The sequence below is a fragment of the Schistocerca serialis genome, chromosome 6 (genome assembly GCF_023864345.2).
Source record: "Schistocerca serialis cubense isolate TAMUIC-IGC-003099 chromosome 6, iqSchSeri2.2, whole genome shotgun sequence".
In the NCBI taxonomy this organism is placed as follows: domain Eukaryota; kingdom Metazoa; phylum Arthropoda; class Insecta; order Orthoptera; family Acrididae; genus Schistocerca; species Schistocerca serialis.
In genome coordinates, this window is record NC_064643.1 from 453816 (window position 1) to 475945 (window position 22130).

Sequence of the window (22130 nt, forward strand, 5' to 3'; positions counted from 1 at the left end):
ATACAGCGTCTGCCAGCCGGCTTGTCTCCAAGGGTCTATTGCTACCTCTGGCACCTTATCGTCGTTCTCCTGTGAGTCTAGTATTTCGAATCCGACCCGAAACTGACAGTTAAACGTAACGGAAAGAGCCTCTTAACGACGATGGAACGCACAAATTGCGTCGAGATTCAATAAATCGTCCTCCAGCTGACTTGTCTCAAAAGGTCTATTGCTACCTCGGGCACCATATGGTCGTTCTCCTTTGAGTCAAGTTTTTCGAATCCGACGCGAAACTGATATTTAATCGAATCGTTCAGAGCCTCTTAATGACGATGGAACACACAAATTGCGTCGCGATTCAATACATCGACCTCCAGCCGATTTGTCTCCAAAGGTCTATTGCTGCCACGGGCTCCTTATGGTCGTTCTCCTGTGAGTCTAGTATTTCGAATCCGACGCAAAACTGACAGTTAATTGTAACGTTCAGAGCCTCTTAATGACGATGTAACACACATATTGCGTCGTGATTCAATATATCGTCCTCCAGCCGACTTGTCTCCAAGGGTCTATTGCTACCTCGGGTACACTATGGTCCTCCTGTGAGTCTAGTTTTTCAAATCCGACGCACAACTAACAGTTAATTATAACCTTCAAAACCTCTTAATGCCGATGGAACACACAAATTGCGTCGCGATTCAATACATCGTCCTCCAGGCGCCTTTCTCCAAGGGACTATTGCTACCCCTGGCACCTTATCGTCGTTCTCCTGTGAGTCTTGTTTTTCGAATCCGACCCGAAACCGACAGTCAATCGTAACGTTCAGAGCCTCTTAATAGCGATGGAACACACAAATTGTGTCGCGATTCAATGAATCGTCCACTAGCCAATCTGTCTCCAACGGTCTATTGCTGTGTCTGTCATCTAATGGTGGTTCTCCTGTGAGTCTAGTTTTTCGAATCCGACGCAAAACTGACAGTTAATTGTAACGTTCAGAGCTTGTTAATGACCATGGAACACACAAATTCCGTCGCGATTGAATGCATCGTCCTCTAGCCCAAAAGTCTGCAACGGTCTATTGCTGTGTCGGTCATCTCATAGTGGTTCTCCTGTGAGTCTAGTTTTTCGAATCCGACGCGAAACTGACAGTTAATTGTAACGTTCAGAACCTCTTAATGACGATGGAAGACACAAATTGCGTCGAGATTCAATACATCGTCCTCCAGATGACTTTTCTCCAAGGGTCTATTGCTCCCTCGGGCACCCTTTGGTCGCTCTCTTGTGAGTCTAGTTTTTCGAATCCGACGCGAAACTGAAATTTAATCGAAACTTTCAGAGCCTCTCAATGACCATGGAACACACGAACTGCGTCGCGATTCAATACATCGACCTCCAGCCGATTTGTCTCCAAGGGTCTATTGCTGCCTCGGGCACCTTATGGTCGTTCTCCTGTGAGTCTAGTATTTCGAATCCGACGCAAAACTGACAGTTAATTGTAACGTTCAGAACCTCTTAATGTCGATGGAACACAGAAATTGTGTCGCGATTCAATACATCGTCCGCCAGCCGGCTTGTCTCCAAGGGTCTATTGCTACCTCTGGCACCTTATCGTCATTCTCCTGTGAGTCTAGTATTTCGAACGTAACGGTCAGAGCCTCTTAATGACGATGGAACACACAAATTGCGTCGCGATTCAATACATCGACCTCCAGCCGACTTGTCTCCAAGGGTCTATTGATGCCTAGGGCAACTTATGCCCGTTCTCCTGTGAGTCTAGTATTTCGAATCCGACACTAAACTGACAGTTAATTGTAACGTTCTGAGCCTCTTAATGACCATGGAACACACAAACTGGGTCGCGATTCAATGCATCGTTCTCTAGCAGAACTGTCTCCAACAGTCTATTGCTGTGTCGGTCTTCTCACGGTGCTTCTCCTGTGAGCCTAGTTTTTCGAATCCGATGCAAAACTGACAGTTAATTCCAACATTCAGAGCCTCTTAATGACGCTGGAACACACAAATTGCGTCGAGATTCAATACATCGTCCCCCAGCCGACGTGTCTGCAAGGGTCTATTGCTGCCTCCGGCACATTGTCGTCGTACTCCTGTGAGTCTAGTCTTAAGAATCCGACGCAAAACTGATAGTTAATTGTAACGTTCAGAGCCCGTTAATGACGATGGAACACACCAATTACGTCGCGATTCAATACATCGTCCCATAGCCGACGTGTCTCAGGGGTCTATTGCTACCTCGGGTACACTATGGTCCTCCTGTGAGTCTAGTTTTTCGAATCCGACGCAAAACTAACAGTTAATTATAACCCTCAAAACCTCTTAATGCCGATGGAACACACAAATTGCGTCGCGATTCAATACATCGTCCTCCAGGCCCCTTTCACCATGGGTCTATTGCTACCCCTAACGTTCAGGGCCTCCTAATGACGATGGAACACTCAAATTGCGGCGAGATTCAATACATCGTCCACCAGCCGTCTTGTCTTCAAGGGGATATTGCTACCTCGGGCACCATACAGTCCGTCTGTTGTGAGTCTAGATTTTCGAATCCGACGCAAACTGATAGTTAATTGTAACATTCAGGGCCTCCTAATGACGATGGAACACTCAAATTAAGTCGCGATTCAATACATCGTCCTCCAGCCGACTTGTCTCCAAGGGTCTATTGCTGCCTCTGGCACCTTATGTTCGTTCTCCTGTGAGTCCAGATTATGGAATCCGACGCAAAACCGACAGTCAATCGTAACGTTCAGAGCCTCTTAATAGCGATGGAACACACAAATTGTGTCGGGATCCAATGAATCGTCCACTAGCCAATCTGTCTCCAACGGTCTATTGCTGTGTCGGTCATCTAATGGTGGTTCTCCTGTAAGTCTAGTATTTCGAATGGGACGCAAAACTGACAGTTAATTGTAACGTTCAGAGCCTCTTAATGACGATGGAACACACAAATTGCGTCGAGGTTCAATACATCGTCCTCAAGCCGGCTTGTCACCAAGGTTCTATTGCTGCCTCGGGCATCTTATTGTCGATCTCCTGTGAGTCTAGTTTTAAGAATCCGACGCAAAACTGACTGTTAAATGTAACGTTCAGAGCCTGCTAACGACGACGGAACACACAAATTAAGCTGAGAATCAATACATCGTCCTCCAGCCAACTTGTCTCCAAGAGTCTATTGCTGCCTCGGGGAACCTTTTAGGCGTTCTCCTGTGAGACAAGTTATTCGAATCCGACGCAAAACTGTCATTTAGTTGTAACGTTCAGAACCTCTTAATGACGATGGAACCCACATATTGCGTCGCGATTCAATACATCGTCCTCCAGGCGACTTGTCTCCAATGGTCTATTGCTGCCTCTGGCACCTTACCGTCATTCTCCTGTGACTCTAGTATTTCGAATCCGACGCGAAACTGACAGGTAATTGTAACCGTTCAGAGCCTCTTAATGACCATGGAACGCACAAATTGCGTCGCGATTCAATGAATCCTCCTCTAGCCCAACTGTCTCCAACGGTCAATTGCTGTGTCGGACTTCTCATGGTGGTTCTCCTGTGAGTCTAGTTTTTAGAATCCGACGCAAAACTGACAAATAATTGTAACGTTCAGAGCCTCTTATGGACCATGTAACACACAAATTGCGTCGCGATTCAATGCATCGTCCTCTAGCCCAAATGTCTGCAACGGTCTATTGCTGTGTCGGTCATCTCATAGTGGTTTTCCTGTGAGTCTAGTTTTCCGAATCCGACAAAAACTGACAGTTAATCATAATGTTCAGAGCCTCATAATGACGATGGAACACACAAATTGATTCGCGATTCAATACATCGACCTCCAGCCGACTTGTCTCCAAGGGGCTATTGCTGCCTCGGGCCCCTTATGGTCGTTCAACTGTGACTCTAGTATTTCGAATCCGTCGCGAAACTGACAGTTAATTGTAACCGTTCAGATCCTCTTAATGACCATGGAACGCACAAATTACGTCGCGATTCAATGAATCGTTCTCTAGCCCAACTGTCTCCAACGGTCTATTGCTGTGTCGGTCATCTCATGGTGGTTCTCCTGTGAGTCTAGTTTTTGGAATCCGACGCAAAACTGACTGTTAATTGAAACGTTCGGAGCTTGTTAATGACCATGGAACCCACAAATTGCGTCGCGATTCAATGCATCGTCCTCTATCCCAAATGTTTGCTACGGTCTATTGCTGTGTCGGTCCTCCTGTGAGTCTAGTTTTTCGAATCCGACGCAAAACTGACAATTAATTGTAACGTTCTGAGCCTCTCAATGACCATTGAACACACAAATTGCGTCGCGATACAATGCATCATCCTCTAGCCCAACTGTCTAAAACGGTCTATTGCTGTGTCGGTCATCTCATGGTGGTTCTCCTGTGAGTCTAGTTTTTCGAATCCGACGCAAAACTGACAGTTAATTGTAACGTTCAGAACCTCTTAATGACGATGGAAGACACAAATTGCGTCGAGATTCAATACATCGTCCTCCAGCTGACTTTTCTCCAAGGGTCTATTGCTCCCTCGGGCACCCTTTGGTCGTTCTCCTGTGAGTCTAGTTTTTCGAATCCGACGCGAAACTGAAATTTAATCGAAACGTTCAGAGCCTCTTAATGACCATGGAACACACAAATTGCGTCGCGATTCAATACATCGACCTCCAGCCGATTTGTCTCCAAGGGTCTATTGCTGCCCCGGGCACCTTATGGTAGTTCTCCTGTGAGTCTAGTATTTCGAATCCGACGCAAAACTAACACTTAATTGTAACGTTCAGAACCTCTTAATGACGATGGAACACACAAATTGCGTCGCGATTCAATACATCGTCCTCCAGCCGACTTGTCTCCAAGGGTCTATTGCTATCTCGGGAACCTTATTGTCGTTCTCCAGTGAGTCTAGTTTTTCGAATACGACGCAAAGTGACAGTTAATTGTAACGTTCAGAGCCTCTTAATGACGTGGAACACACAAATTACTTCGCGATTCAATACATCGTCCTCCAGATACCTTGTCTCCAAGGGTCTATTGCTGCCTCTGGCACCTTATGGTCGTTCGCCTGTGAGTCTAGTTTTTCGAATCCGACTCAAAACTTCCAGTTAATTGTAATGTTCAGAGCCTCTTAATGACGATGGAACACACAAATTGCTTCGCGATTCAATAAATCGTCCTCAGGCCGGCTTGTCTCCAAGGAACTATTGCTACCTTTGGCACCTAATCGTCGATCTTCTGTGAGTCTAGTATTTCGAATCCGAACCGAGACTGACAGTTAATCGTAACGTTCAGAGCCTCTTAATGACGATGGAACACACAAATTGCGTCGCGATTCAATACATCGACCTCCAGCCGACTTGTCTCCAAGGGTCTATTGCTGCCTATTACTGTGAGTCTAGTATTTTGAATCCGACGCAAAACTGACAGTTAATTGTAACGTTCTGAGCCTCTTAACGACAATGGAAGACACAAATTGGGTCGCGATTCGATGCATCGTCCTCTAGCACAACTGTCTCCAACGGTCTATTGCTGTGTCGGTCTTCTCACGGTGCTTCTCCTGTGAGTCTAGTTTTTCGAATCCGACTCAAAACTTCCAGTTAATTGTAATGTTAGAGCCTCTTAATGACGATGGAACACACAAATTGCTTCGCGATTCAATAAATCGTCCTCAAGCCGGCTTGTCTCCAAGGAACTATTGCTACCCCTGGCACCTTATCGTCGTTCTCCTGTGAGTCTAGTATTTCAAATCAGACGCAAAACTGACAGTTAATTGTAACGTTCAGAGCCTCTTAATGACGATGTAACACACATATTGCGTCGAGCCTCAATATATCGTCCTCCAGCCGACTTGTCTCGAAGGGTCTATTGCTACCTCGGGTACACTATGGTCCTCCTGTGAGTCTAGTTTTTCGAATCCGACGCGCATCTAACAGTTAATTATAACCTTCAAATTCTCTTAATGCCGATGGAACACACAAATTGCGTCGCGATTAAATGCATCGTCCTCTAGCCCAAATGTCTCCGACGGTCTATTGCTGTGTCGGTCGTCTCATGGTGGTTCTCCTGTGAGTCTAGCTTTCCGAATCCGACGCAAAACTGACAATTAATTGTAACGTTCAGAGCCTCTTAATGACCATGTAACACACAAATTGCGTCGCGATTCAATGCATTGTCCTCTAGCGCAAATGTCTGCAACGGTCTATTGCTGTGTCGGTCATCTCATAGTGGTTTTCCTGTGAGTCTAGTTTTCCGAATCCGACAAAAACTGACAGTTAATCATAATGTTCAGAGCCTCATAATGACGATGGAACACACAAATTGTTTCGCGATTCAATACATCGACCTCCAGCCGACTTGTCTCCAAGGGTCTATTGCTGCCTCGGGCCCCTTATGGTCGTTCACCCGTGACTCTAGTATTTCGAATCCGTCGCGAAACTGACAGTTAATTGTAACCGTTCAGAGCCTCTTAATGACCATGGAACCCACAAATTGCGTCGTGATTCAATGCATCGTCCTCTATCCCAAATGTTTGCTACGGTCTATTGCTGTGTCGGTCCTCCTGTGAGTCTAGTTTTTCGAATCCGACGCAAAACTGACAATTAATTGTAACGTTCTGAGCCTCTCAATGACCATTGAACACACAAATTGCGTCGCGAATCAATGCATCATCCTCTAGCCCAACTGTCTAAAACGGTCTATTGCTGTGTCGGTCATCTCATGGTGGTTCTCCTGTGAGTCTAGTTTTTAGAATCCGACGCAAAACTGACAAATAATTGTAACGTTCAGAGCCTCTTAAAGACCATGGAACACACAAATTGCGTCGCGATTCAATGCATCGTCCTCTAGCCCAAATGTCTGCAACGGTCTATTGCTGTGTCGGTCATCTCATAGTGGTTCTTCTGTGAGTCTAGTTTTTCGAATCCGACGCAAAACTGACAGTTAATTGTAACGTTCAGAACCTCTTAATGACGATGGAAGACACAAATTGCGTCGAGATTCAATACATCGTCCTCCAGCTGACTTCTCTCCAAGGGTCTATTGCTCCCTCGGGCACCCTTTGGTCGTTCTCCTGTGAGTCTAGTTTTTCGAATCCGACGCGAAACTGAAATTTAATCGAAACGTTCACAGCCTCTTAATGACCATGGAACACACAAATTGCGTCGCGATTCAATACATCGACCTCCAGCCGATTTGTCTCCAAGGGTCTATTGCTGCCTCGGGCACCTTATGGTAGTTCTCCTGTGAACTAGTATTTCGAATCCGACGCAAAACTGACAGTTAATTGTAACGTTCAGAACCTCTTAATGCCGATGGAACACACAAATTGCGTCGCGATTCAATACATCGTCCTCCAGCCGACTTGTCTCCAAGGGTCTATTGCTATCTCGGGAACCTTATCGTCGTTCTCCTGTGAGTCTAGTATTTCGAATCCGACGCAAAACTGACAGTTAATTGTAACATTCAGAGCCTTTTAATAACGATGGAACACACAAACTGCGTCGAGATTCAATATATCGTCCTCCAGCCGACTTGTCTCCAAAGGTCTATTGCTACCTCGGGCGCCCTTTGGTCGTTCTCCTTTGAGTCTAGTTTTTCGAAACCGATGCAAAACTAACTGTTAATTGTAACGTTCAGAGCCTCTTAATGACCATGGAACACACAAATTGCGTCGCGATTAAATGCATCGTCCTCTAGCCCAAATGTCTCCGACGGTCTATTGCTGTGTCGGTCGTCTCATGGTGGTTCTCCTGTGAGTCTAGCTTTCCGAATCCGACGCAAAACCGACAATTAATTGTAACGTTCAGAGCCTCTTAATGACGATGGAACACACAAATTGCGTCGAGATTCAATACTTCGTCTTAAAGCCCAAATATCTCCAAGGGTCTATTGCTGTGTCGGTCACCTCATGGTCGTTCTCCTGTGAGTCTACTTTTTCGAATCCGATGCATGACTGAAATTTAATTGTACCGTTCCGATCCTACTAACGACGATGGGACACAAAATTGCGTCGCGATTCAATACATCGTCCTCCAGCCGACTTGTCTCCAAGTGTCTGTTGCTGCCTCGGGAACCTCATGGTCGTTCTCCTGCGAGTCTAGTTTTTCGAATCCGACGCAAAACTTACACTTAATTGTAACGTTCAGAGCCTCGTAATGACGATGGAACTTACAAATTGCGTCGCGATTCAATACATCGTCCTCAAGCCGGCTTGTCTCCAAGGTTCTATTGCTACCTCTGGCACCTAATCGTCGATCTCCTGTGAGTCTAGCTTTCCGAATCCGACGCGAAACTGACAGTTAATTGAAACGTTCAGGGCCCCTTAATGACGATGGAACACACAAATTGCGTCGCGATTCAATACATCGTCCTCCAGCCCAAATGTCTCCAAGGGTATATTGCTGTGTCGGTCACCTCATGGTTGTTCCCCTGTGAGTCTAGTTTTTCGAATCCGACGTAAAAATAACATTTAATTGTAATGTTCCGACCCTGCTAACGACAATGGAACACAAAATTGCGTCGCGATTCAATACATCGTCCTTCAGCCGACTTGTCTCCAAGTGTCTGTTGCTGCCTCGGAAACGTTATTATCGTACTCCTACGAGTCTAGTTTTTCGAATCCGACGCAAAACTGACAGTTAACTGTAACTTTCAGAGCCTCTTAATGACGATGTGACACACAAATTGCGTCGAGATTCAATGCTTCGTCTTAAAGCCCAAATGTCTCGAAGGGTATATTGCTGTGTCGGTCACCTCATGGTTATTCCCCTGTGATTCTAGTTTTTCGAATCCGACGCAATAATAACATTTAATTGTAATGTTCCGACCCTGCTAACGACGATGGAACACACAAATTGCGTCGCGATTCATCACATCGTCCTGCAGCCAACTTGTCTGCAAGGGACTGTTGCTACCTCTGGCACCTTACGGTCGTTCTCCTGTGAGTCTAGTATTTGGAATCCGACACAAACCTGACAGTTAGTTGTAACGTTCAGAGTCTCGTAATAAGCATGGAACACAAATTGCGTCGCGATTCAATACATCGTCCTCCACCCGGCTTGTTTCCAAGGTTCTATTGCTACCTCTGGCACCTTATCGTCGTTCTCCTGTTAGTCCAGTATTTCGAATCTGACGCAAAACTGACAGTTAGTTGTAACGTTCAGAGCCTGTTAATGTCGATGCAACACAGAAATTGCGTAGGGATTCAATACATCGTACTCCTGCCGGCTTGTCTCCAAGTGTCTATTGCTACCTCGGCACCTTATCGTCGTTCTCCTGTAAGTCTAGTATTTGGAATCCGATGCAAACCTGACAGTTAATTGTAACGATCAGAGCCTCTTAATGACGGTTGAACACACAAATTTCGTCGCGATTGAATATATCGTCCTATGGCCGGCTGGTCTCCATGGCACCTTATCGTTGTTCACCTGTGAGTCTAGTATTATGAATCCGCCGCTAAACTGACATTTCATTGTAACGTTCAGAGCCTGCTAAGGACGGCGGAACACACAAATTGCGTCAAGAATCAATACATCGTCCTCCAGCCGACTTGTCTCCAAGGGTCTATTGCTGCCTCGGGAACCTTTTAGTCGTTCTCCTGTGAGACTAGTTATTCGAATCCGACGCAATTCTGAGAGTTATTTGTAACGTTTGGAGCCTCTTAATAACGATGGAACACACAAATTGCGTCGCGATTCAATATATCGTCCTCCAGCCGACTTGTCTCCAAGGGTCTGTTGCTACCTCTGGCACCTTACGGTCGTTCTCCAATGAGTCTAGTTTTTCGAATCCGACGCTAAACTGACAGTTAATTGTAACGTTCAGAGCTTCTATATGACGTGGAACGCACAAATTGCTTCGCGATTCAATACATCGTCCTCCAGATGCCTTGTTTCCAAAAGTCTATTGCTGCCTCGGGCACCTATGGTTGATCGCCTGTGAGTCTAGTTTTTCGAATCCGACGCGAAACTGACAGTTAATTGTAACGTTCAGAGCCTCTTAATGACGATGGAACACACAAATTGCGTCGTGATTCAATACATCGTCCACCAGGGGATTTGACTCCAAGGGTCTATTGCTACCTTGGGCAACCTATGGTGACCCTGTGAGTCTAGTTTTTCGAATCCGACGCAAAACTGACAATTAATTGTAATGTTTAGAGGCTCTTGATGACGATGGAACACACAAATTGCGTCGCGATTCAATACATCGCCCTCCAGCCGGCTTGTCTCCAAGGTCCTATTGCTACCTCTGGCACCTTATGGTCGTTCTTCTCTGAGTCTAGTTTTTCGAATCCGACGCAAAACTGACAGTTAATTGTAACGTTCATAGCCTCTTAATATCGATGGAACACACAAAGTGCGTCGAGATTCAATACATCGTCCTCAAGCCGGCTTGTCACCAAGGTTCTATTGATACCTTTGGCACCTTATCGTCGATCTCTCGCGAGTCTAGTATTTCGAATCCGACGCAAAACTGACAGTTAATTGTAACGTTGAGAGCCTCTTAATGACCATGGAACCCACAAATTGCTTCGCGATTCAATGCATCGTCCTCCAGGCCAAATGTCTCCAACGGTCTATTGCTGTGTAGGTCATCTCATGGTGGTTCTCCTGTAGGTCTAGTTTTCCGAATCCGACGCAAAACTGACAATTAATTGTAACGTTCAGAGCCTCTTAATGACGATGGAACACACAAATTCCGTTGCGATTCAATGCATCGTCCTCTAGCCCAAATGTCTCCAACTGTCTACTGCTGTGTCGGTCATCTCATGGTGGTTCTCTTGTGAGTCTAGTTTACCGAATCCGACGCAAAACTGACAATTAATTGAAACGCTCATAGCGTCTTAATGACGATGGAACACACAAATTGCGTCGAGATTAAGTACATCGTCCTCCGGCCGACTTGTCTCCAAGGTCTATTGCAGCCTCGCGCACCTAATGGTCTAGTATTTCGAATCCGACCCAAAATGGACAGTTAATTGTAACGTTCAGAGCCTCTTAATAACGATGGAACACACAAATTGCGCCGCGATTCAGTACATCGTCCTCTAGCCGACTTGTCTCCAAGGGTTATTGCTGCCTCGGGCACTTTATGGTCGTTCTCCTGTGAGTCTAGTATTTCGAATCCGACGCAAAACTGACAGTTAATTGTAACGTTCACAGCCTCTTAATGACAATGGAACACACAAATTGCTTCGCGATTCAATGCATCGTCCTCTAGCCCCAATGTCTCCAACGGTCTATTGCTGTGTCGGTCATCTCATGGTGGTTCTCCTGTGAGTCTAGTTTTCCGAATCCGACGCAAAACTGACAATTAATTGTAACGTTCAGAGCCACTTAATGACGATGGAACACACAAATTCCCTCGCGATTCAATACATCGTCCCCCAGCCGACATGTTTCCAAAGGTCTATTGCTGCCTAGGGCACCTCATCGGCATTATCCTGTGGGTCTAGCTTTAAGAATCCGACGCAAAACTGAAAGTTAATTATAACGTTCACAGCCTCTTAATGACAATGGAACACACAAATTGCTTCGCGATTCAATGCATCGTCCTCTAGCCCCAATGTCTCCAACGGTCTATTGCTGTGTCGGTCATCTCATGGTGGTTCTCCTGTGAGTCTAGTTTTCCGAATCCGACGCAAGACTGACATTTAATTGTAACGTACAGAACCTCTTAATGACGATGGAACACACAAATTGCGTCGCGATTCAATACATCGTCCTCCAGCCGGCTTGTCTCCAAGGGTCTATTGCTATCTCGGGAACCTTATGGTCGTTCTCCTGTGAGTCTAGTTTTTCGAATCCGACGCTAAAGTGACAGTTAATTGTAACGTTCTGAGCCTCTTAATGCCGTGGAACACACAAATTGCTTCGCGATTCAATACATCGTCCTCCAGATGCCTTGTCTCCAAGGGTCTATTGCTGCCTCGGGCACCTTATGGTCGTTCGCCTGTGAGTATAGTTTTCCGAATCCGACGCAAAACTTTCAGTTAATTGTAACGTTCAGAGCCTCTTACTGACGATGGAACACACAAATTCCGTCGCGATTCAATAAATCGTCCTCAAGCCGTCTTGTCTCCAAGGTTCTATTGCTACCTCTGGCACCTAATCGTCGATCTCCTGTGGGTCTAGTATTTCGAATCCGACGCGAAACTGACAGTTAATTGTAACGTTCAGAGCCTCTTAATGACGATGGAACACACAAAATGCGTCGCGATTCATTACATCGTCCACCAGGGGATTTGAATCCAAGGGTCTATTTGTTGTAACCGCAGGAACAAGCCAAGTCTAATTGCAGTACCTTAAGAATAGTACGTGGGACGAAGTTAAAATTGTAGCGTGGGACGCCAGCCGTGGCAGAAGGGCCAGCCGTGGCGGCACTCGAGCTGCAGGGCAGCTGGGTGCTTTGATAAGAAAGTAAACAGCCGGTAGATACAAACGAGGGTCTGTGCAGGGACTCATGATAAGCATTCAATTAAGAATATCAACAGTAAGCATTCCTGGCTAGAGAGAGAGGTCTGGGAGTGGAGAGAGAAAGAAAGAGGGCCCTTGGTGGGGACCGCACTACATCACGAGGAGCCAATGAAGGGCTCAGGACGCAGTGCGTGGCCATATAGGGAGAGGCGCCTCTGCCCCTCCACTCAGCCTCTGAAGAACAATAGCAACAACAATGTTTTAACGCTACCAAATAAGGGCACGTTGCCTTCGACGCTACGTCAGGCCAAGCGCTGGCGGAGTCGGAGGGGAAACGTTAACAAAACCCGAGAGCACGCCGCTCTGGGCAGCTAAGTTTTGTGTGGTGAGGGCGAAGAGTTAGATAGCAGCAGCCGACTTGGGCTGGGGAACGGGCTGTAGGCAGGCAGCCGGAGATAGTCGCTGGAGAGCGTCAGGGCGTAGCCGCGGGACTCTAACGTAGGGTGTTAAGAAACGTTGCAGACCTTCTAGTAGGCAGTCGGAACGGTGGAGTCAGTCACCGTCTCTGTATTAGACTTGGCCTTCCTGTGAGTGCAACCACCGTCAGATAGGGCGATTTGTATTCACTTAGAATAAACTGCAATTTGTTAAAGTTATCACGACTTTAATTTCTATCACCTTCCTAGCCTTGTGAAAACCAGGGATTATTACATCTTAGCCAGATCAAAAGTCTCCCTCTCATTACGGTCAACCGGCTAAAATCCCATCCACGAACCGTGTCGCTCAATCCCTCGCAATACCCAGGCTTGGGACGCGACATAAATAAAAACTTTTTGGTGCCAGGTGTGGGGTTATCACAAAGGCGCATAGGCAAATAGGAGGCAGAGACATTAGATTTTGCTACAGCGACTGTGGCAATTGGCAGGAAGTTGTGGCGACTCGCAACTTTCAGCATTAGTAGCACCAGTACGTCAGAGTCCAGAAAGGTAGTCCTCGCGGGTGCAGGGCAACGCAGGACAGCGGCAGCGCGACGCGGAGCGACGAGGCACAGAGGTGCCTAAACAGCCAGCGTTCGAGTCCGGGGGTCCGGGCCGAGCAGCAGCAGAAGCGGCAGCAGCCGTAGCAGCGGCAACCGAGGAGAGCGACGGGGTCGGCACAGCCCACAGAGCGGCGGCCGGCGCATCGCAGCAGCGCGGGACAGTGCGGGCGCAGACACAGCGCGGGGCAGCGCGGGACAGCGCGGGCACAAAGAGAGCGCGGAGCAGCGCGGGACAGCGCGGGCACAAGGAGAGCGCGAAGCAGCGCAGGACGACGCGAGCCAAGAGAGCAGACGGCGCACCACAAAAGAAGCGGTAATTTTAAAACTGTATTAAGAATATTGTATTTTGTTGTGTAAAGTGTTAACTTAGTTAAGATGCCCCTAACTAATGAAGTTGCGTCATCCTCCACTAGTGGTAAGATGTCAGTGAAAGAGGCCCTATGTATTGTGTCGAAAGTGTTCGAAGGGAACAAGAAGGATTTAAGAGAATTTATCGAAAATGTAGATGCAGCTTTTGAATTAGTAAAGCCTGAGGAACACGAAACGTTATTGAAGTTCGTGAAAGCAAAGATAACCGGTGAGGCCAGGTCGAGATTGCAGGTGCGTGAACGCACAGGTACGTGGCAAGAGGTGAAACACGTTTTAGAAGAAAATTATGCCAGTAAGCGTACTATAGACTACTACGCATGTAAAATTTTCCAAGCCAGACAGGGACAAGGGGAACCGATAGCAATGTGGGCAAGCAGAATTGATGAAATGCAGGGAGACTTTCGCGAAGCGGTAAACAGAGTTACGGCCAGAGAAAACTTGAAAGGTGCAATAGAACTAGTTGACTCCTTAGGAAGAGCGTGTTTTATACAGGGTTTAAGTAATGACAGAATACAAACAATAGTGAGAAGTAGAGGCGATGAAATCACGTTGGCAGCAGCAGTGGAGTTGGCACTGCAGGAGGAGAGTGCGATATTGTCCATGAGAGAGCGGGGACTAGCCCCGAGGATAACGTATACTCGAAATAAGGAAGCTGTAAAAAACACGAGAGAAAGTAAAGAGTTGAGATGTTTCAATTGTGGGCTGAGAGGTCACATAGCGAGCAAGTGTAGGAAAAGCAGGCCAGAGCATAGAGTACGAGCCATGACAGGTAAAGAATTTACAAACTTTTGCTATGGGTGTGACAGGCCGGGACACACAGACATGGAATGCTGGGTGCGGTTAAGGAAAGTTCACCCGATAGATGTAAGGGAATTCAGAGGGAATGATAGAGAAACCGATGGAGGGTTACGAGAGTGGAGATGTCCACAGTGTAATTTACCAGGGAACTGCGGAGTTCCGTGCACAAGAGTAAAAGATGTTGTATGCTTTAAGTGTAAGCGGCAGGGCCACTACGCGAAAGACTGCCACGAAGGGCCCTGGCACGCCTGGAGAAATGGCAGGGTGCCAGTATCGAGCAAAACAGGAAAGGTAGTACAGGGAAACTAAGAGGCGGCAAGGCCGCGCAGTCGGGCCTTGTTGCAATAGGTAAACCCATAGTGAGGGTAATCGACTGTGCAACAGAAAACGACGTGGTAATGTTGTACTGCGTAGAACTAAAGAAGTACTTAAAGTTGCTAATAGACACAGGAGCACAATTGTGTTTGTTAAAGAGGACGAGCATTCCGGTAAAGAGTAGGCTGGGAATCAATGAAACAGAAAAGCTTCGGTTAAAAGGTGTAACGAGTGAAGCCGTTAGCACAATAGGCACGGTACAAATAAACTTAAGTATAGACGGATCTGAAAAGGTGAGACAGAAATTTCACGTGTACGGTAGAGGTCTAGACATTCCGTACGACGGATTGATAGGGAGAAATTTCTTAACACAGCATAGAGTCCAGCTGGACTATGCGGGTAAAGTCCAGGGAACTGCGGAGTTCCGTGCACAAGAGTAAAAGATGTTGCATGCTTTAAGTGTAAGCGGCAGGGCCACTACGCGAAAGACTGCCACGAAGGGCCCTGGCACGCCTGGAGAAATGGCAGGGTGCCAGTATCGAGCAAAACAGGAAAGGTAGTACAGGGAAACTAAGAGGCGGCAAGGCCGCGCAGTCGGGCCTTGTTGCAATAGGTAAACCCATAGTGAGGGTAATCGACTGTGCAACAGAAAACGACGTGGTAATGTTGTACTGCGTAGAACTAAAGAAGTACTTAAAGTTGCTAATAGACACAGGAGCACAATTGTGTTTGTTAAAGAGGACGAGCATTCCGGTAAAGAGTAGGCTGGGAATCAATGAAACAGAAAAGCTTCGGTTAAAAGGTGTAACGAGTGAAGCCGTTAGCACAATAGGCACGGTACAAATAAACTTAAGTATAGACGGATCTGAAAAGGTGAGACAGAAATTTCACGTGTACGGTAGAGGTCTAGACATTCCGTACGACGGATTGATAGGGAGAAATTTCTTAACACAGCATAGAGTCAAGCTGGACTATGCGGGTAAAGTAATAAGACTAAAAGGGCGAGATATACCCTTAGTAGTAGAGGAAGAACCAAAGGGACAAGAGATAGAAGCAGATTCAGAAATAGGCGGGGAGATAGGGCCCCGGGAAGAAAGAATAATGTTGTTGGAAGTGGACGGAAAGGTACCACGGGGAATCGAAAGAGAAATGGTCATACCGAGGCAGGAGATTGCACAAGGGGTACATGTACCTGAGTCATTAGTAAAAGTGCGAAATGGGAAATGCATAGTACGTGCATTAAACGTGTCAGAGGACAGAGTTCGACTAGAAAATGTAAGATTAGTAACGGAAGAGTTAGAAAGAATAGCGAAAGTACGCGAAGTAAAATGTAGCACTGAAGCAGTAGGTAAGACGGAAAGTCGTGCTAGTGTGTTGCGAAGGCAACTCAGAATGGATCATTTGAATGTCGAAGAAAAGAGCGCTCTAGCAGAGGTCTGCACGGAGTACGGAGATGTATTTCATCTACCGGGGGACAAACTGTCCTATACTTCTGCAGTGAAACATAGAATACCGATTGCGCCGGAACACGCGGGGAAGGTAGTGAACGCTAGACCGTACAGGATCCCTGAAGCGCAAAAGGAAGTGCTAAGAGGGCAGATAGAACAAATGCTGAAGGATGACATAATTGTCGAAAGCAAGAGCGCATGGAACGCACCGTTACTGTTAGTTCCAAAGAAGTTGGATGCAAGTGGCAAGCAGAAGTGGAGAATAGTAGTGGACTACCGACAATTAAATGACATCACGGTAGGCGATGCATTTCCACTGCCGAATATCTCCGATATCCTGGATCAATTAGGGCAAGCCAAGTACTTCTCGACGCTTGACCTTGCAAGCGGGTACCATCAAATATTGACGGACGAGAAGGACAGAGAGAAAACGGCATTCAGCTCAAACTATCAGCATTACGAATACAAAAGAATGCCGATGGGACTGAAAGGAGCCCCAGGATGTTTCCAGAGACTAATGAACACAGTATTGGCAGGTTTACAAGGTGTTAAATGTTTTGTCTATTTGGACGACATAGTATGTTATGGGAAAAACCTGCAGGAGCATAACGAAAAACTCCGGGAAATATTTGACAGGTTGCGAGAGCACAATTTGAATTTGCAACCGGACAAGTGTGAATTTCTGAGGAAGGAGGTAATCTTCCTAGGTCATTGTATCACGGACAAGGGAATATCACCGGATATGGCAAAGGTGGAGAAGGTGAAGTTCTTCCCACAGCCGAGAACAACAAAAGAACTAAAAGGGTTTCTAGGATTGATAGGTTACTATCGACGTTTCATTGCAAATTTCAGCAAAATTGCGAAACCTCTCCATGAACTCTTAAAGAAAGGAGTAGAATACCAATGGGGAGAACGACAGAAGAATGCGTTCGAGGAACTGAAAGAGAAATTAGTGAATCCTCCGTTACTTCAGTATCCCGACTTTACGAAACCGTTTATAATCACAACGGATGCGAGTAACGCAGCGTTGGGAGCCGTGTTATCGCAAGGGAAAAAGATTGGCGAAGACTTGCCGATTGCATATGCATCCAGACCACTGAACAAAGCAGAACTGAACTATAGTACAACGGAAAAAGAGTTGTTGGCTATAGTGTACGCGGTAAAACAGTTTAGACCATACGTGTATGGGCGAAAATTCACAGTGGTGACAGACCATAAGCCACTAACATGGATATTTAGTGTGAAGGATCCGAGTTCGAGGCTCCTAAAGTGGAGACTGAAGCTCGAAGAGTGCGACTACGAGGTAGTATATAAGCCAGGAAGGCTAAACAGTAATGCGGACGCGTTAAGCCGGATAAGGCAGGAAGGAAAGGAAGAGACAAGTTTAAAGCGAAATGTGGAGGCAGAAAGAACCTCAGTAGCACAAGAAAAGGCGGAACAGAGTTCCGTAAACGTGCGGCAAGCGCAAGTGTCAGGTGAGATAGACCAAGAGACAAATAGTAATGAGGAAATTAGCCCCGAAGAAAAGGAAAGTATATTAAAGGAGATGCACGATAATCCCTTGGGAGGGCACCAGGGAATGCATAGGACATTCGAGAGGATAAAAGCGTACAAGCAGTGGCGCGGAATGAAGCGGGACATTGAAAATTATATTAGGAAGTGTCTATCATGTCAAAAGAACAAAAACACACAAATGAAAACAAGGATGCCTTTAGAAATTACAGACACAGCTGAAACAGTATTTGAAAAATGTGCAATGGATATAGTGGGTCCACTAGATGTATCTAGTTGTAACGTCTAGTAAGAAACAAAAACAACATATTATGTAGTAACGAGAAAATTATATGTATCATATTGTGTTATTGTATAAAATTATGTATTTTTTTTATTATTTATTTCTGAGAATATCTGCGTCGGCGAGTAATGAAACCGCCACAGACGATAAATGTCGAACAAAGATTAAAATAAGTAACTAGTATATAATACGTGACGAATAGCAATTTCTTTGTCTTCTTCATCTGGGAGTCGAACGAGTAAGATATCCTGTGTCGTAGTAGCGAACGCTAGTGTAGCATTCTTTTGTCGAGACTAAGCAATGTACGCCATTACGTGCGAATTCACAAAGGTCTGTAATCACTGAGATATTTAAAGGTTTTAATAGAGTTGTTTAAATGAAAACTTGTATTATTTATTGTTAAGCTTGCTTGCATATTATCCCATCCTGTTGAGACATTTTTCAGTTATATAAATATTATCTGTGGTGCTGAGCTGCGTGGAGAACGAAGAGCCGCTGCCGCTGCGTATTTAAACGACTTACAATATAGTCGAGCATACCGCAAGGAAGCGGTAAAATAATAGTAAAATAATATTATTTCTTTTAGCTCCCAGACTGGCAGTGAAGATCAGCAGATTTTATGATGTGTTGCAGATTGACGCGGGCTGCTGATAGGATATAATTTACAGTGCAAATAATTTAATGTACCTTCAGAATCTGATAGGAATCTTGCTGTGCTCCGTTCTGATCTGGCAAACTTTATAGTGACAACGTATTTTTTAATGAGAGTCTCATGTTCTTGGGCTAGTCGTGGTATGAAATAGCATTTTAACGAGAAATAAAATCCACTGCGAACTTGTGTTTTTGAACGATCACACGGACTGTAACATCAGTGCTCATAACAAAGTAATTTCAACTTTTAATCACTATGAAGTAGGGAAGATATATTGATTCTTGGCATGAGTTACAGTTACGAAAAATCGTTCCTTAAATAACAATAAGACTTCCATATATACATTTTATTCCGCTAAAGGGTAATGATGATAAAGAAAAGCAAAGCACAGCATTATTAACAGATATTTCGCGGCTCTTTTCGTATATGCGATAATAAAAAACGCGAAACTGTCGCCCAAAAACGCGGGGCCCGAATTTGCAGTGGCCACAAATATAAAATTTTATATATTTTTCTTTCAGTGTTGATTGTTATGTATGTGTAGATATATATGTATTCAGTGATAAATGTATGTATGTATATCATAATCAATGCTATGTATTAATGAATGTGTAAACACTCTTTCATGACAAAACGTACTACTGCAAACGAGTCTGAGAAGACGATCCTGATAGTACTGAGAAGCTGTAACGACTACGTAATCCGGGGGCAGCCGAACCCCGAGATAAGATAAACTAAAGGTAAGACTACAGTGTAGTTGTCCTGTTTGTAGAAGTCGAGCTCCAGTGAAGTGATCTCATTTCGCTAGTGGTGTGCATATTGTGCGTAGTTTGATGTTAGTGTTTGTGACAGGACAAAGTTGATGGTAGATAGTAATTTTTAGTGTGCAGTTAGTGTAGATAAATTAACGTATTTTGTGTGCAAGGGGCAAAACTGTCAGACTTTGTGGTTTAGTAAGCAATTTATGAATATGGTTAAGTTGCGTAGTCAACGTCCGAGCAATATGGATACTGAGAAACAACAATTAGTTAGTGCAGGAAATGTGGAACCGGGTACCTCAAGTAGTACTAGTACTCTCTTTGAGGATATAACATGTGAGAATGTGGGGGCAGGGGCACAGGAAGTGGTGCCACCGCCCACTAGTCCTCAAGGGGATGTAGAGAAAGAAGTTGTACCACCACCAGAAAAGCAGGAACCAGAGAGTGGTAATCTGCCTGGTGGGTATTCGCTTCAGGCTATATTAGAGCGCGTGCTGAATTACCAGGCAGAATTTGCGCTACTGCAAGTCGAGCGAGACCGCCAGCAAGCTGAGCGAGATCGCCGGCAAGCTGAGCGGGACCAGCAACTTGTGCAATCGTTAGAAAACATGAAAAAAGAGATTGCAGATATGAAACAGAATTATGAGTCGATACCTAAGGCCGTGCAGGAGCTGACTGAACAGGTCAACAACCTGCAAGTAGCAAACACTAACAGGGTAGACGAAATAGGTGTATTAGCCAATCGAGTAGAAAAGCTAGAAATAGATTCCACGCAGCTTCTAGAGCAGAAGTGGAACGAACAAGCAACTAAAATTGAAACAGAATTCAACTCATGGCTAGAAGTGAAGGAGTGTGAGATTGACAAGAACATTAATTCCAAAGTACAAGCAGCCATAGCAAATAGAGGCTCTGAATCGTTCAGTACCGCAGTGAATAGTCAGGTACAGAACGACGTGCAAACCATCAAACAAATACTCAGTGAGGATATTCCGCAGTGGCAAGTGAATATGAACAAACGGATATCCGACCTGGAGAAGGGTTTAGCACAAAGCAGAAAACATTTGGAACAGGAACCTCTGTCGCCAACAGCCCATGGTTTCGGCAACGCACAAACTTATACGCGATACAACAATGGGGAATCTGTAGTCGATAATGCGAAGAGCTGTAGCTTCGGTTCGGAGCACACAGCATATGTCCAAGGAGCAAAACCATGTAGTTCAAAAATATTAGTGGAAGAAAGTTTAATCAAAAATAGACAATTTCAAACGTTTACTACTGAACGGAAATCAGTACACCCAGTAGTATTCATAAAAAGCTTTAAAAATATCTTGCCCAGTGTGTGGAACGAAACACAGAAATGACCATGTAACACACAAATTGCGTCGCGATTCAATGCATTGTCCTCTAGCGCAAATGTCTGCAACGGTCTATTGCTGTGTCGGTCATCTCATAGTGGTTCTCCTGTGAGTCTAGTTTTCCGAATCCGACGCAAAACTGACAATTAATTGTAACGCTCAGAGTGTCTTAATGACGATGGAACACACAAACTGCGTCGAGATTCAATACATCGTCCCACAGCCGTCGTGTCTCCAAGGGTCTATTGCGGCCTCTGGCACATTATCGTCGTACTCCTGTGAGTCTAGTTTTAAGAATCCGACGCAAAACTGATAGTTAATTGTAACGTTGAGAGCCTGTTAATGACGATGGAACACACAAATTGCGTCGAGATTCAATACATCGTCCTCCAGCTGACTTTTATCCAAGGGTCTATTGCTACCTCGGGTACCCTATGGTCGTTCTCCTGTGAGTCTAGTTTTTCGAATCCGACGCAAAACTGACAGTTAATTGTAACGTTCAGAACCTCTTAATGACGATGGAACACACAAATTGCGTCGCGATTCAATACATCGTCCTCCTAAGAAGTAATTAGGACCTGACAATATAGGTAGACTAGCAATCTTCTTGAGATTTGATACCATTTTACTGGCACCTGGCGCTGGAACGGTACCATAAGTGCCAGTAATATTCACCAATTGTTTGTAGACCAGTATTCGTCTGCGACGGCGATATCCAAAACGGCGACCCATTCTTGAATAATGCTATTCATATAATGAATGCGCGAAGTTGAATCAGCAGCTATTTATAGCTCAAGATACAAGCGCACGCTGCTTAGTCGCCTGTACAAACTCGCCCACAAGCGGGCCGGGGCACATGTTATTCTCCACAGGCAAACTCGCCCCCGTTCTTACTTAGTACCTTATGGTTCATTGTCACTTAATTGTAGGACTAGACGTAAGATTAATTCCGACGAAAAAATTTATATTTGGTCTAAAATAAGCGTTACATCTAATATGGAAGATTGTAAATTTGTTGGTGATTGTATGGTGTATTATCATTAATAAAAACTACACATTGATCTTGCCAAAAGCCGAGAACCGATTTTATGCTTTTGTAGCACCACACCTCACTCAGTATCCTGCTCCCTGGCTCCCCTCAGGGGCCTATCACAGTAGATATGCTTATGTAACAGTTGCATGTGATTACGTCAGCGC

At 45.3% G+C, this 22130-nt stretch overlaps 1 protein-coding gene across 1 annotated transcript; it reads left to right on the forward strand.

Moving 5' to 3' along the window:
• Nucleotides 1–13863: 13863 nt before the first annotated feature.
• Nucleotides 13864–14919, forward strand: LOC126484183 (uncharacterized). The gene has a single exon (XM_050107595.1). It carries the CDS (start codon nt 13864–13866, stop codon nt 14917–14919), a length of 1056 nt encoding a protein of 351 aa, XP_049963552.1.
• The last annotated feature ends 7211 nt before the right edge of the window (nt 14920–22130 follow it).

Excerpts from the sequence above, each read along its gene's own strand:
- LOC126484183 (XM_050107595.1), top strand. The coding sequence starts at position 13,864 with ATGTCAGTGAAAGAGGCCCTATGTATTGTGTCGAAAGTGTTCGAAGGG.